The 16881-nt window shown below is 36.8% G+C and overlaps 1 protein-coding gene across 2 annotated transcripts in view; it reads right to left on the bottom strand.

The window, feature by feature from the left end:
* Nucleotides 1–16881, bottom strand: part of SPATA6 (spermatogenesis associated 6) — a 147448-nt gene that overhangs the window by 9138 nt on the left and 121429 nt on the right. For both annotated transcript variants that reach the window (XM_042951549.1, XM_042951546.1), the window contains exon 12: nt 2554–2645. In XM_042951549.1, coding sequence (XP_042807483.1) covers nt 2554–2645 — 92 coding nt within the window. The remainder of the gene's footprint in view (nt 1–2553; nt 2646–16881) is intronic.

Raw genomic sequence — 16881 nt, forward strand, 5'->3', positions numbered from 1 at the left:
TGCCCTGGGTATTACTTTCTGTCTTCAAAAGGGCTCATATTTAGCTGTGGACTAGTGGCTCCCTAAGGCCCCTCCAGTTTCTCCTGAACATATTTGCAGCCTTATACATGCACATAACGTTCCAGACTACCAGGGATAATTACAACTTTATCAAGACCAATCTGGCTACCTGGTCCCTGGATCTTTGATGTCTGTCCCCACAAGTAGTCAGACCTCAAGTCTTCTCTTATTGTTTGCCAGTGGGATAATTATTGTTTATTAACTTCCTTGCATATGGGATTTCCCATGCTCTGCTTCATACAGTTAGGCTTCTCTGGCAGCAGAGATGCTGGTCTTTCAGCATGACTGCCCCAAGGAGCTAGGGACTGGGAGTTCCAGGCAAAATGCCACTGAGTCCTACTGCCCTTATTGAGACTCAGTAGATTTTCTTGATAAATGCTTCTCAATTTGTTATATATGCCTTTGGTCAATTTCCAGAGTCCTAAAATTGTTGTTTTTGACAATTCTGTATAGTTGTTGTCTAGTTGAATTGGGGAAAGGATTTGCTGAGCTCCTCACTTAGCCATTCCAAGGGTCCATGCAGACTTCCTCTCAACCTCTGTGTCAATGTGTGTCTGCAAAGGGGTGATATTAAGCCAAGACCCCCAAACTTCCTCTTGATATCTGCTGATGGAAGCCTTAAGGCAAGCAAATGGGTGATTACTTTGAGTGTGGGTTCTCTCATCTTTGAGATGGAAAGTAGAATGAGAGTGACACCTTAGCCTAATATATATAATATGATTGAGGGATAAAACCAAAATAAAACCCTGATTGTTTCAGTAGCTTCTGGAGCTAATATCACATATGCTCTTATAAAAGACCTTGAAGGCCTGATAACTCTGTCCTATCCTATCAGTCTAAATATATATATATATATATATATATATATATATATGAGAAGTAACAAGGAATATAAAGAAATCTCAAAAATGTGTAAACAGAACTTTTCTGATATTCTGCTTAACTCTTTCCTCATTGAGAGGTACCAAAACAATCTCAGTATTCAAAAGCTTAGCCATTAACATTGCTTGGTGAATTGGAAAAAGAACCAATACTGAGGTTTACAGCAAACTTTAAATAGACCACTGTTTTTCAAAATGTGGTCCTTACACAAGCTGCATTAGAAGCATCTATGATATTTCTTAAAATGTAGATTTCTAGGTCTCACCTCTATAGGTAAGGAATCAGAATCTATGGGGTATAAAGAAGAAATCTGTATTTTAAAGAGGCAACCCAGGTAAATATTATGCATACAAAAGCATGAAAATCAGGTACTTTTCTTTATCAACCCTATCCATTCTTACCCAAATTAGAATTAAATATATGGATTGAGAAGCAAAATTGGGATGCTAAATACATATAGTAGTAATCTAGAGCATAGAACTTTAAGTAAATAATAATAACAAAAGATAAAAATTCTTCTTCCTCAAGGTGTGGACTTTCTTGGATCTTCTTTTTCCTGTTTGGATTGCTTCTCCAAACTCACCTATAATATACTACTTCCCTTGATGAGATGTCCAGGTTGCCTCTTGGTTGGGAAGCAGTAGCTTTGGGAAAGGAGTTCACATTTATATTCTGTGTAATGGGCAAAAGAAGTCCTCACATGTTCACAGAATGTTTAGCCTAACTTACCAGGGTAAAAATCAGAAACTTCAGTCCAAAACTCAAATTAGCAATAAAACATATTCCATTATCTGGAGCTTGTTTCTTATACTGGCTTTTCAGGAAACTCAGGAAGGTAGAAGCCATATGGTAATCAGTGGTATAGCACCAAAGGATTCAGAGAATCTTCAGTTACATAAACTCACAATTTACATTCAATTTTTAATAGCACATTCTATGGCAACTGACATAGAGATTTAAAAAATCTTCATGAAATTTGCTACCATAATCTTGCAAAAATTTTACTATTACTAACACTGCTGAAATATTAGGCTAGAAGAACAACTTTTCTTAGGTTATTAAAAAAAAAAGCTTAGTCATTTCCCAAAATTATGGAAACTATTGTTTGAATGAGAATGTGCTTGAAAATAAGTCCTGGATATGTGGGTTTGCAGGACAGACAAATATACTATAAATCTTAAGTAAAATGGAAAATATCACCCTCAATAAAATATATTTGTTTTCCTTGAAAAGTTGCAGTAATGCAATCATTAAAGTATTTTGTTGTTGTCGTTAAAGAGAGAGCATGCGTGCAAGCAAGGCAGGGGCAGAGGGAGAGAGAATCCGAAGCAGGTTCCATGCTCAGCACAGAGCCAGACATGGGGTTCAATCCCACGACCCCAGGATCATGACCTGAGCCGAAATCAAGAGCCGGAAGCTCAACTGACCTAACCACTCAGCCTCCCCAGTAATTTAAGTATTTTAATAAGTTTTATGTAGGTAAACATAAAAATAAATAATAATTATCAATTTATGTCTAAATTTCCCACAAATCCAGCAGATTCAAAAGCAGGTTATTTTTATAGAAACTGTGAGAAAGATCTCTACATGCTGCATTAGTCCAGCTCATACCTATACTCTGGGTCACTGTCATAGGCAGAGTCTCTGTATAAAAGACCTCTTTTCAGCTCCAGTTCATCTTCTTTCTCTGGGTCTCTCTCATCCTGAAAAATTTTTAAATTTCCATTAATTCATTTTGCAATTAAAATGATCTCTATGTTTCTTTGGGAAATGCTCTCCCTCTCCCCCATTATAAGAAATGAATTGAATGCTTGGATTTCTTAAAAAGAAACAAAAGGGGAGGTGAGAATTTGTTATTCTGTTCAATAAAACAAATATGATTTTATTCTATTTATGCTAATATGGCTTATCAAAGACTAGACACTGGTAGATATTTCTTGCATCAATAAACGAACAGGAATGGGTACTGTGTCAAGATATGTAGTAAGATATGTAGTAATGTCTTACATATTGTCATGTGAACTCCTAAAAGATTGCACCTGCACTCTGAAGAATAAGTACCTGGGAAACTTATGTAGATGTAAGCATTCTAACACGTACCTACTATTCATAAGCCAAAATGCACTAACAAGCCACAAGAATAAAAATGAAAGTCAAGGCAGTTAGAATCAAAATACATAGCTACTGGGGCGCCTGAGTGGTTCAGTCGGTTAGGCGTCCAACTTCGGCTCAGGTCATGATCTCACAGTTTTTGAGTTCAAGCCCTGCATAGGCTCTCTGCTGTCAGTGCAGAGCCTGCTTTGGATCCTCTGTCCCCTTCTCTCCCCCCAACTCCCACCTGCTCCTGCTGTCTGTCTCTCTCAAAAAATAAATAAACATTAAAATAATAAATAAAAAAAAAAAGACATTGGGTTTTGAATCCCAGCTGAGCACCCAGGAGGCACAGGAGAACAGTGGAGCAGGACAGGCTCACCATTGGCACTACTCTGCACAGGCTGCCTGAATAGCATGGTTGGAGACTCCCAGTCCGGGGAGGAGAGATTGGGGTGTCACCAATACCAACACAGCAGGGCTTCAAGAACAGGACAGTGGCCCCCAGTGGAGGTGGGACCCACTTACACCAAACCCCACCCCTCCATGCCTGGTAACTGCTTATCTACTGGAGCAGGACTGACACTGATTGAACTAGACAGTCTCTCATCCAGACCAGCACAGTCGCCAATACCAGGTACCAATAGACAAGTGTCCTATAGTTTTATATATTAGCCTGGTTTTTTTTTAATTTTTAAATTTTTCTCTTTTCTTTCCTACTCTTCTCTTTTCCCTTCTTTTTCTTTCTACCCTCCTCTTTCTTTTTTTTCCCCTTTGGAATTGGACTCATAGTTTCTGGTCAAGTCTTACTTTACATATATTTTTTTTTTCTTTCTTTCTTCTTTCTTTTTCTTTCTTTTCTCTTTCTTTCTTCTTTCTTTCTTTCTTTCTTTCTTTCTTTCTTTCTTTCTTTCCCTTTTCTGGTTGTTTGTTTCATCAGGCATTTTTACTCTATTCTTTTTATACCTTTTCTGTAACTCCTTCTTCTTTATTTTCCTATCTCTCACTGGATTAAGCCTTCTAGTTTTTCTAATTCTCTGACTGGTCTTTTTTTTTCTTCACCCTCTTCATTTCTGTCTTTGTATGAGATAAGGTTCCCCCCATTTCCTTTTTTCCAAGGTTACTTCAATAAACAAATCAAAGCACAGCTGGTGGAAGGTCCAAACAATCCACCACTATGAGCAGTGGGACAGAGCAGCCAAATTTGCAACAACAAAGTCCAGGCCAACACATTCCAAAAACACTTCCTAAAAGCCAGGTGCTGGACGGTGTATGACCCCTTTTTAATACAGCAGGACTCACAGGTGCAGGACACATAACAAGCTATTAAAACATGTAAAAGACAGAAACCTAGCCAAAATGATAAAACAGAAGAATTCTCTTCAAAGAAATTCCAGGAAGAAATGACAGCCAGGGAATTGCTCAAAACAGACATAAACAATATGTCTGAACAAGAATTTAGAATAAAAGTCATAAGACTAATAGATGGGCTTGGAAAAAAAAAGCATATAAGAAAGAAGAGATCTACTGCTGCAGAGATCAAAGACCTAAGAAATAGTCATGATGAATTAAGAAATGTTGTAAATGAGATACAAATAAACTAGATGCAGTGACAGCAAGGATGGAAGAAGTAGAGGACAGAATAGGTGAAATAGAAGATAATATTGTGGAAAATGATGAAGCTGAAAAAAAGAGGGAAAGGAAATTACTAGACCATGAGGAAAGAATTAGAGACCTAAGTGATTCAATGAAACGAAATAATATCTGTATCATAGGAGTTCCAGAGAAGAGAGAGAGAAAGGGGCAGAAGGTTTATTTGAACAAATTATAGCTAAAAACTTCCCTAATCTGGGGAAGGAAACAGGCATCCAACTCCAAGAGGCACAAAGAACTCCCTTCAATATCAGCGAAAACAGGTCAACAGTATAACATAATATAGTGAAATTGACAAAATACAAACATAAAGAGAGAATTCTGAAAGCAGCTAGGGACAAACAGGCCTTAACCTACAAGGGTAGACACATAAGGGTAGAAGCAGACCTGTCCACTGAAACTTGGCAGACCAGAAGGAAGTGGCAGGAAATATTCAATGTGCTGAATAGGAAAACTATGCAGCCAAGAATCCTTCATCCAGCAAGGCTGTCATTCAGAATAGAAGGAGAGATAAAGGCTTTCCCAGACAAACAAAAACTGGAGGAGTTCATGACCACTAAACCAGCCCTGCAGGAGATCCTAAGGGGGGTACTCTGTGAGTGGAAAGCAGCAAAGACTAGAGATATCACCACAAACACAAAATGTGCAGATAACACAATGGGACTAAATCTGTATCTTTCAATAATCACTCTGAATGTAAATGGACTAAATGTCCCAATCAAAAGACATGGGGTATCAGAATGGATAAAAAAAAAATATCCATCTATATGCTGCCTATAAGAGACTCATTTAAGACCTGAGGACACCTGCAGATTGAAAGTGATGGGATGGAGAACCATCTACCATGCTACTGGATGTTAAAAGCAAGCTGGAGTAGCCATACTTATATCAGACAAAGACTGTAACAAGAGATGAAGAAGGGCATTATATCATTAAGGGGTCTATCCACCAAGAGCAGCTAGCAATTGTAAATGTTTATGCCCCCAACGTGAGAGAACACAAAAATATAAATCAATTAATCACAAACATAAATAAATGTATAGGTAATAATACTGTGATTGTAGGGGACTTTAATACTCCACTGACAACAATGGACAGATCATCTAAGCAGAAAAACAATAAGGAAACAATGGCTCTGAGTGACACATTGGGCCAGATGGACTTAACAGATATATTCAAAACTTTTCAACCAAAAGCAGAATATACATTCTTCTTGAGTGCACATGGAACATTCTCCAAAACAGGTAACATACTCGGTCACAAAACAGCTCTCAACAAATATAAAAGGATTGAGATCATACCATTCATATTTTCAATCACAATGCTATGAAACTTGAAATCAACCAAAAGAAAAAAATTGGAAAGCCCCCAAATACATGGAGGTTAAAGAACATCCTACTAAAGAATGAATGGCTCAACCAGGATATTAAAGAAATTAAAAAAATATACGGAAGCAAATGCAAATGAAAATACAATAGTCCAAACTCTTTGGGATGCAGCAAAGGCAGTCCTAAGAGGAAAATACATTGCAACTTAGGCCTATATTAAGAGACAAGAAAGGTCCCAAATATATAACCTAACCCCACACCTGAAGAAACTAGAAAGGAACTAGCAGCAAAGAAACCCCAAAGCCAGCAGAAGAAGAGAAACAATAGAGATCAGAGCAGAAATAAACAATATAGAATCCAAAAACAAAACAAAACAAAAAACAAAAACATAAAACAGTAGAACAGAACAATGAATCTAAAAGCTGGTTTTTTGAAAGAATAAACAAAATTGATAAACTCCTAGCCAGACTTAACGAAAAGAAAATAGAGAGGACCCAAATAGATAAAATCACAAATGAAAGAGATCACAACTAACACCACAGAAATACAATTATTAGAGAATACTATGAAAAATATATAGTTATATGTTGCTATAGCCAACAAATTAGACAATCTGGAAGAAATGGACAAATTCCTAGATACCCACACACTACCAAAACTCAAAAGGGAATAAATAGAAAATTTGAACAGACTCTCCCCACTTCCCTCAACCAGAGAAGAAATTGAATCGCTTATCAAAAATCTCCCAACAAAGAGTCTTGGGCCAGATGGCTTCCCAGGGGAATTCTACCAGACATTCAAAGCAGAATCAATAGCTATTCTTCTCAGCCCGTTCCAAAAAAATAGAAATGGAAGGCTTCCAGACTCATTCTATGAAGGCAGCAAGCATTACCTTGATTCCCAAACCAGAAAAAGACCCTATTAAAAAGGGGAATAACAGGCCAATATCCCTGATGAACATGGATGCAAAAATCCTTAACAAGATACTAGCAAATTGAATTCAACAGTATATTAAAAGAATTACTCACCATGATCAAGTGGGATTCATTCCTGGGCTGCAGGGCTGGTATAATATTCACAAATCAATCAATGTGATATATCACATTAATAGAAGAAAGGATAAGAACCATATGATTCTGTCAATAGATGCAGAAAAAGCACTGACAAAATACACATGCTTTGTTAATAAAAACCCTGATGAAAGTCAGGATAGAAAGAACACACCTTAACATCATAAAAGCCATATATAAAAAAGACCCACAGCTAATATCATCCTCAATGAGGAAAAACGAAGAACTTTCCTCCTGAGATCAGGAACATGATAGGGGATGTCCACTCTCACCACTGTTGTTTAACATAGCATTGGAAGTCCTATCCTCAGTAATCAGACAATCAAACAAGATAAAAAGACATCTAAATTGGCAAAGAAGTCAAACTTTCACTTTTCACAGATAAGACGATACTCTACATGGAAAACCCAAGTCTCCACCAAAAAAATGCTAGAACTGATACATGAATTCAGCAGAGTTGTAGGATATAAAATCAATGTATGGAAATCGGTTGCATTTCTATACAACAATAACGAAGCAACAGAAACAGATATCAAGGAATCAATCCCACTTGCAATTGCACAAAGAACCATAAAATACCTAGGAATAAACCTAACCAAAGAGGGAAAATATCTGGATGCTGAAAACTACAGAAAGCTTATGAAAGAAATTGAAGAAGACACAAAGAAATGTTTTTCATCCCAGGCTCATGCAATGAAAGAACAAATATTGCTAAAATGTCTAGACTACCCAAAGCAATCTACACATTCAATGCAATCCTAATCAAAATAGCACCAGCATTATTCACAGAGCTAGAACAAACAATCCTAAACTTTGTATGGAACCAGAAAAGACTCCAAATAGCAAAAGTAATGTTAAAAAAGAAAACCAAAGCTGGAGGTGTCACCATCCTGGACTTTAGCCTGTATTACAAAGCTGTAATCATCAAGACAGTATGGTATTGGCACAAAAACAGACACATAGACAATGGATTAGAGAACCCAGAAAAGAACCCACAAACATATAGTCAACTAATCTTCGACAACGCAGGAAAGAGTATCCATTAGAAAAAAAGTCTCTTTAGTAAATGGTGCTGGGAGAACTGGACAGCAACATGCAGAAGAATGAAACTGGACCACTTTCTTACATCATACACAAAAATAAGCTCAAAATGGATGGAAGACCTAAATGTGAGACAGGAAACCAACAAAATCCTACAGGAGAAAACAGGTAGCAACCTCTTGGACCTTGGCCACAGCATCTTCTTAAGTGACAGGTCTCTGGAGGTAAGGGAAATAAAAGCAAAAATGATCTATTGGGACCTCAACAAGATAAAAAGCTTCTGCACAGCAAAGGAAATAATCAACAAAACTAAAAGGCAACCAATGGAATGGAAGAAGATATTTGCAAATGATATATCGGATAAAGGATTAGTATCCAAAATCTATGAAGAACTTACCAATACCCAAAAAACAAACAATCCAGTGAAGAAATGGGCAGAAGACATGAATAGACACTTTTACAAAGAAGACATCCAGATGGCAGATACATGAAAAGATGCTCAACATCACTCATTATCAGGGAAATACAAATCAAAACCACCTTGAGATGCCACCTTACACAGGTCAGAGTGGCTAAAATTAACAACTCAGGAAACAACAGATTTTTGGCAAGGATGTGGAGAAAGAGGAACCTTCTTGTGCTGTTTGTGGGAATGCAAACTGGTATAGCCACTCTGGAAAACAGTGTGGAGGTTCCTCAAAAAATTAAAAATAGAATTACCCCATGGTCGAGCAATAGCACTACTAGGAATTTGCCCAAAGGATACAGGAATGCTGATTCACAGGGACATATATACCCCAATGTTTATATAGCAGTGCTATCAATAATAGCCAAATTATGGAAAGAGCCCAAATGTCCATCAACAGAAGAATGGATAAAGATGTGGTATATATGTACAATGGAATACTACTCAGTGATGAAAATGAATGAAATCTTGCCATTTGCAATAATGTGGATAGAACTGGAGGGTATTATTCTAAGTGAAATTAGTCACAGAAAGAGAGATATCATATGATTTCACTCACATGTGGAATTTGAGAAACTTAACAGAAGACCATAGGGGAAGGGAAGGAAAAAATTAGATACAGAGAGGGAGGCAAACCATAAGAGACTATTAAATACAGAGAACAAACTGTGGGTTGATGGGGGTGGGATTTGGGGTAGTGGGGAAAACAGGTGATGGGTATTGAGGAGGGCACTTGTTGGGATGAGTACTGGATGTTATATGTGAGTGATGAATCATGGGAATCTACTCCTGAAGCCAATACTGTATGTTGGCTAACTTGACAATAAATAAATTATAAAAAAGAACATATATTGCTAAAAAAATAATAAATAAACTCAGATCTAACTTGATTTACATTATACTGCCTCCTAGAATGTTAATGAGATCAACACACTCACCCCAGCCATGAGGCTACTCTCCTATAGGAAAATTAGGCTCAAACTTTCAGCTATATCTATTTTTCAGCTAACATCTACTGAGTTTTTTTATGAGGGTGTTCTGAAACAAATAGTCCAGGAGAGGTTTTTTTTAAGATTTCCATGAAGAAACATTTTTTTTTTCAGCAAAGGTCATTAATAAAATGAAACATTATTTAAAGAAGCTGTGGATGGAAACCAATTTGACAATAAATTTCATATATTGAAAAAAAAAAAAAAAAGAAGCTGTGGGCTCTCCTTCCCTGAAATTGGCACTAAATTAAATTTTCATTTTTTTTTAAGTAGGCTTCACACCCAGTATGGAGCCCAACACAGGGCCTGAACTCACGACACTGATATCAAGAACGGAGCTGAGATCAGGAGTTGGATGCTGAACCAACTGAGCCACTCAGGCACCCCTAAATGTTCTCGTAAGACTCCTTTAATCAATGATCACTACCTTATGCATGTGATTGACATCATAATTAGATAATCCCTGAGATAAAAAAATAAAAGGTATCTATTCATGCTTGCAAACTGAAAAATTTAGGGAAAAAAGTGGTTAGTTTAAGACATAGCCAGAACTAAAAGGCAGCGATCTCACTAATTACATAGTATTTAAATACACACCTGTCATTCTCAAATGAAATTCTCATATACAGTTAGAATATCTGTAAGGTGTATTTTATTGCTATAAAATTCAATATATTATTTATAGTAAATTGTGTACAAGGATAAGAATTTAAATAGAATTTGATCATTGGTTCTAATATGCATTATCACCTTGGACAAATCAGTTAACCTTAATGGCTTTAATTTCCTAATACATAGTATAATGAAAATTTAGGTAGAATTGCTCAAAGTCAAAGGGATAAGAAGGTGAAGAGCTGACCTTCATTAAACTGAGGTTTTTCTAATTCTATAACCTGGTTTATATTATAAGTGAATAGAGAATAACAAAGTCTAAAGGGAAGACCACTTGAAGAATCTCACATGGTAACTTTGACTAACTGTTAGAGGTGGAATGCAAAAAAGTATGTATGATGGTCCTGCCAGAAATTTTAAGGGGGACTCCCCGAGGGAAGAAAAGATGAAAATACAAATACATACATACATACCAAAAGCAACAAAGATTAGAAAGGACCAAAGAACACCACCAGAAACTCCAACTCTACAAGCAACATAATGGCAATAAATTCACATCTTTCAGTACTCCCTCTAAACGTCAATGGACTAAATGCTCCAATCAAAAGACATAGGGTAACAGAATGGATAAGAAAACAAGATCCATCTATATGCTGTTTACAAAAGACCCACTTTAGACCTAAAGACACCTTCAGATTGAAAGTAAGGGGATGGAGAACCATCTATTATGCTAATGGTCAACAAAAGAAAGCAGAGTAGCCATACTTATATCAGACAATCTAGAGTTTAAAATAAAGACTGTATCAAGAGATGCAGAAGGGCATTATATCATAATCAAGGGGTCTATAGACCAAGAAGACCTAACAATTGTAAACATTTATGCGCCAAAGGTGGGAGCACCGAAATATATAAATCAATTAATCACAAACATAAAGAAACTCATCAGTAGTAATACCATAATAGTGGGAGACTTCAACACCCCACTCACAGCAATGGACAGATCATCTAATCAAAAAATCAACAAGGATACAATGGCTTTGAATGACACACTGGACCAGATGGACTTAACAGATATATTCAGAACATTTCATCCTAAAGCAGCAGAATATACATTCTTCTCCAGTGCACATGGAATGTTCTCCAGAATAGACCACATACTGGGACACAAATCAGCTCTCAGCAAGTACAAAAAGATCGAGATCATACCATGCATATTTTCAGACCACAACACTATGAAACTCAAAATCAACCACAAGAAAAAATTTGGAAAGGTAACAAATACCTGGAGACTGAAGAACATCCTACTAAAGAACGAATGGGCTAACCAAGAAGTTAAAGAGGAAATTAAAAAGTATATGGAAGCCAATGAAAATGATAACACCACAACCCAAAACCTCTGGGATGCAGCAAAGGCGGTCATAGAGGAAAGAATATAGCAATCTAGGCCTTCCTAAAGAAGGAAGAAAGATCTCAGATACACAACCTAATCTTCCGCCTTAAAGAGCTGGAAAAAGAACAGCAAATAAAACCCAAAACCAGCAGAAGACAGGAAATAATAAAGATTAGATCAGATTAATGCTATCGAAACCAAAAGAACAGTAGAAGAGATCAATGAAACCAGAAGCTGGTTCTTTGAGAGAATTAACAAAATTGATAAACCACTAACCAGGTTGATCAAAAAGAAAAAGGAAAGGACCCAAATAAATAAAAAATCAAGAATGAAAGAGGAGAGATCACAACCAACAGAGCAGAAATAATAACAATAATAAGAGAATATTATGAGCAATTATACGCCAATAAAATGGGCAATATGGAAGAAATGGACAAATTCCTAGGAACATATACACTACCAAAACTGAAACAGGAAGAAACAGAAAATTTGAACATACCAATAACCAGTAAGGAAATCAAATCAGTAATCAAAAATCTCCCAAAAAACAAGAGTCCAGGGCCAGATGGCTTTCTAAGGAGAATTCTATCAAACATTTAAGGAAGAGTTAACACCTATTCTCATGAAGCTGTTCCAAAAAATACAAATGGAAGGAAAACTTCCAAACTCATTCTGTGAAACCAGCATTACCTTGATTCCAAAACCAGAGACCCCACTAAAAAGAACTATAGACCAATTTCCCCAATGAACATGGATGCAAAAATCCTCAACAAAATATTAGCCAGCCAGATCCAACAATACATAAAAAAAAATTATTCACCACAACCAAGTGGGATTTATACCTGGGATGCAGGGCTGGTTCAATATCAGCAAAACAATTAACGTGATTCATCACATCAATACAAGAAAGGACAAGAACCATATGATCTTCTCAATAGATGCAGAGAAAGCATTTGACAAAATACAGCATGCTTTCTTGATAAAAACCCTCAAGAAAGTAGGGATAGAAGGATCATACCTCAAGATCATAAAAGCCATATATGAACGACCAAATGCTAGTATCATCCTCAATGGGGAAAAACTGTGAGCTTTCTCCCTAAGGTCAGGAACAAGACAGGGATGTCCACTCTCGCCACTGTTATTCTACATAGTATTGGAAGTCTTAGCCTCTGCAATCAGACAACACAAAGAAATAAACAGCATCCAAATCGGCCAGGAGGAGGTCAAACTTTCACTCTTCACAGATGACATGATACTCTACATGGAAAACCCTAAAGATTCCACCAAAAAAACTGCTAGAACTGATTCATGAATTCAGCAAAGTTGCAGGATATAAAATAAACGCACAGAAATCGATCGCATTCCTATACACCAACAATGAACTAACAGAAAAAGAAATCAAGGAATCAATCCCATTTACAATTGTACCAACAACCATTAAATACCTAGGAATAAATCTACCCAAAGAGGTGAAAAACCCATACACTGAAAACTATAGAAAGCTTATGAAAGAAATTGAAGAAGACACAAAAAAATGGAAAAATATTACATGCTCCTGGATAGGAAAAACAAATATTGTTAAAATATCAATACTACCCAAAGCAATCTACACAATCAATGCAATCCTAATCAAAATAGCACCAGCATTCTTCACAGAGCTAGAACAAATAATCCTAAACTTTGTATGGAACAAGCAAAGACCCCGAACAGCCAAAGCAATCTTGAAAAAGAAAACCAAAGCTGGAAGCATCACAATCCCAGACTTCAAACTATACTACAAAGCTGTAATCATCAAGACAGTATGGTGCTGGCACAAGAACAGACACTCATATCAATGGAACAGAATAGAGAACCCAGAAATGGACCCACAGACATATGGCCAACTAATCTTTGACAAAGCAGGAAATAATATCCAATGGAATAAAGACAATGTCTTCAGCAAGTGGTGCTGGGAAAACTGGACAGTGACATGCAGAAGAATGAACCTGGGCCACTTTCTTACACCATTCACAAAAATAAACTCAAAATGGATGAAAGACCTAAATGTAAGACAGGAAGCCATCAAAATCCTTGAGGAGAAAGCAGGCAAAAACCTCTTTGATCTCGGCCGCGCAACTTCTTACTCAACACGTCTCTGGAGGCAAGGGAAACAAAAGCAAAAATGAACTACTGGGACCTCCTCAAAATAAAAAGCTTCTGCACAGTGAAGGAAACAATCAGCAAAATTAAAAGGCAACTGACAGAATGGGAGAAGATATTTGCAAATGACATATTAGATAAAGGGTTAGTAACCAAAATCTATAAAGAACGTATCAAACTCAACACCCAAAAAACAAATAATCAGTGAAGAAATAGGCAAAAGACATGAATAGACACTTCCCCAAAGAAGACATCCAGATGGCCAACTGACACATGAAAAAATGCTCAACTTCACTCATCATCAGGGAAATACAAATCAAAACCACAATGAGATACCACCTGACACCTGTGAGCTTTAACAACTAAGCTAACATTAACAACTCAGGCAACAACGGATGTTGGTGAGGATGGGGAGAAAGAGGATCTCTTTTGCATTGTTGGTGGGAATGCAAGCTGGTGCAGCCACTCTGGAAAACAGTATGGAGGTTCCTCAAAAAACTAAAAATAGAACTACCCTACGACCCAGCAACTGTACTACTAGGTATTTATCCAAGGGATATAGGTGTGCTGTTTCAAAGGGACACATGCACCCCCATGTTTATAGCAGCACTATCAACAATAGCCAAAGTATGGAAAGAGCCCAAATGTCCATCAACGGATGAATGGATAAAGAAGATGTGGTATATATATACAATGGAGTGTTACTCGGCAATCAAAAAGAATGAAATATTGCCATTTGCAACTACGTGGATGGAACTGGAGGGTATTATGCTAAGTGAAATTAGTCAGAGAAAGGCAAATATCACATGACTTCACACACATGAAGACTTTAAGAGACAAAACTGATGAACATAAGGGAAGGGAAACAAAAATAATATAAAAACAGGGAGGAGAACCAAACATAAGAGACTCATGGAGAACAAACAGAAGGTTACTGGAGGGGGTGTGGGAGGGGGGATGGGCTAAATGGGTAAGGGGCACTAAGGGATCTACTCCTGAAATCATTGTTGCACTATATGCTGACCAATTTAGATGTAAATTTAAAAATAATAAAATTTTTTAAAAAGTACGTATGATGGATAATTATATATGTCAATTTGGCTCAGTCTTGGTGCCTAGATATTTGGCTGAACATTATTCTGGACATTTCTGTGAGGCTTTTATGGTTGAGGTTAACAGTGCATGAATGGACTTCCATAATGTGGGTGGGCCTCATCCAGTCAGTTGAAGGCCTTAATGGGCCAAAGACTGCCCTCCCCCAGGGAAAAAGGAATTCTGCCAGTAGACTGCCTTTGGATTTGAACTACAACTTCCCCGAGCATCGGGCCTATCTCATCAGATTTTGGACTCACCAAGCTCATAACTGCATGAGCCAATTCTTTAAAATTCCTCTTTGTCTCTCCATATATGCACATATGTATATACATATGCATATATATATATGTCTACACACACACACACACACACACACACACACACACAATGTTCTGTTGTTTCTGTTTCCCTGGAGAATCCTGATTCATACACTATGAGAATGAGAAACTCTTACAACATACTAGTTCGGAGACTTCAGTACTTTAATTCCACCATGGATAGAACAGTCAAGACAGAAGATCAACAAAGAAATAGAAGACTTGAATCAACTAGACTTAACATCTATAAACACGCTACCAGAGAAGAGCAGAACATACATTTTTCTCAAGTACACATGAAAAATTCTTCAGCAGAGACCTTACATTAAACCATAAAGTGAGTTTCAATAAATTTAAAAGGGCTTAAATCATACAAAGTATGTTATCTAGCCATAATGAAATAAAATTAGCAAATTAAAATCTTTATTGAAAACTCTCCTATAAAGATGGGCTTATTTAAAATAGTTAAGATATGGGGCACGTAGGTGGCTCAGTCAGTTAAGCATCCGACTTTGGCTCAGGTCATGATCTCACAGTTTGTGGGTTTGAGCCCCACTTCGGGCTCTGTGCTGACAGACAGCTCAGAGTCTGAAGCCTGCTTCAGATTCTGTGTCTCTCTCTCTCTCTGTCCCTCCCCGCTTGTGTGCTCTCTCTCAAAAATAAATAAACATTAAATAAATAAAATAAAATATTTAAGAAATAATCTCACACAAACTCTTCTAGAGAATGATTAGGAATATTTCCCAAATCATTTTTATGAGGCCAGCCAAAACTTAAGGAAGACATTACAAGAAAGGAAACTTACAGACCAATCACAATCACTAACTTAGATGTAAAAGTACTCGGTAAAGCATTAGCAAATTGAAACCAGGGATATATATTTTTTAAAAAGTTATGACCAAGAGTTTTGTTTCAAACATGCAAGCATGGTTTAACACTTGAATAATCAAGTAAGCAATTTACCACATTTAAAATAAACCTAATTTTTTAAAACCTTTATTTATTTTGAGAGAGAGACAGAAAATGAGCTGGGGAGGAGCAGAGAGAAAGAAGGAGACAGAGAATACCCAGCAGGCTCTGCTGAGAACGAGGAGCCCAATGCGGGGCTCGATCCCCACCATGACCTGAGTTGAAATCAAGAGTCGGATGCTTAACCGACTGAGCCACCCAGATGCCCCTTACCACATTAAGTAAAGAGGAATAGCATATAATGACTCCCACAGATGCAGTGTCATAAAATCCATATACTTACAGTAAAAAAAATTTTTTTTAACTTACAGAAAACAAAGAATAGAAGGAACTTCTGTAACGTGGCAAAGAATACAAAAATGTACACAAAAATGTACACAAAAAATGTACAGCATGCTTCATACTTAATGTTTAATTATAAAAAGCTTCCTCTTTGGGTGGCAAACAAGAAAGGATGCCCTGTATCACCACTTCTGTTTCATATTGCTTTGGAAACCCTAGATAGTGTAATAAGGCAAGAAAAAGAAATAAAAAGCATTAAGACTAAAGAGGGAGAAATAAAAATGTCACTATTTACATTATATATATATACACACATACATAAAAAACAAAAACTACTGTCTATTAACATTAATATGTGAATGTAAGGTCACTGGATACAAGATTGTTGTATAAAAATATAATATAGTCATTATACCAAGAACGAATGGAAGATACAATTTTAAAGTATACAACTTATAATAGTATTAAAGTATCAAACATCTAAGAACAAATCTACC

This window comes from Panthera leo, chromosome C1 (assembly GCF_018350215.1).
Source record: "Panthera leo isolate Ple1 chromosome C1, P.leo_Ple1_pat1.1, whole genome shotgun sequence".
NCBI lineage: Eukaryota > Metazoa > Chordata > Mammalia > Carnivora > Felidae > Panthera > Panthera leo.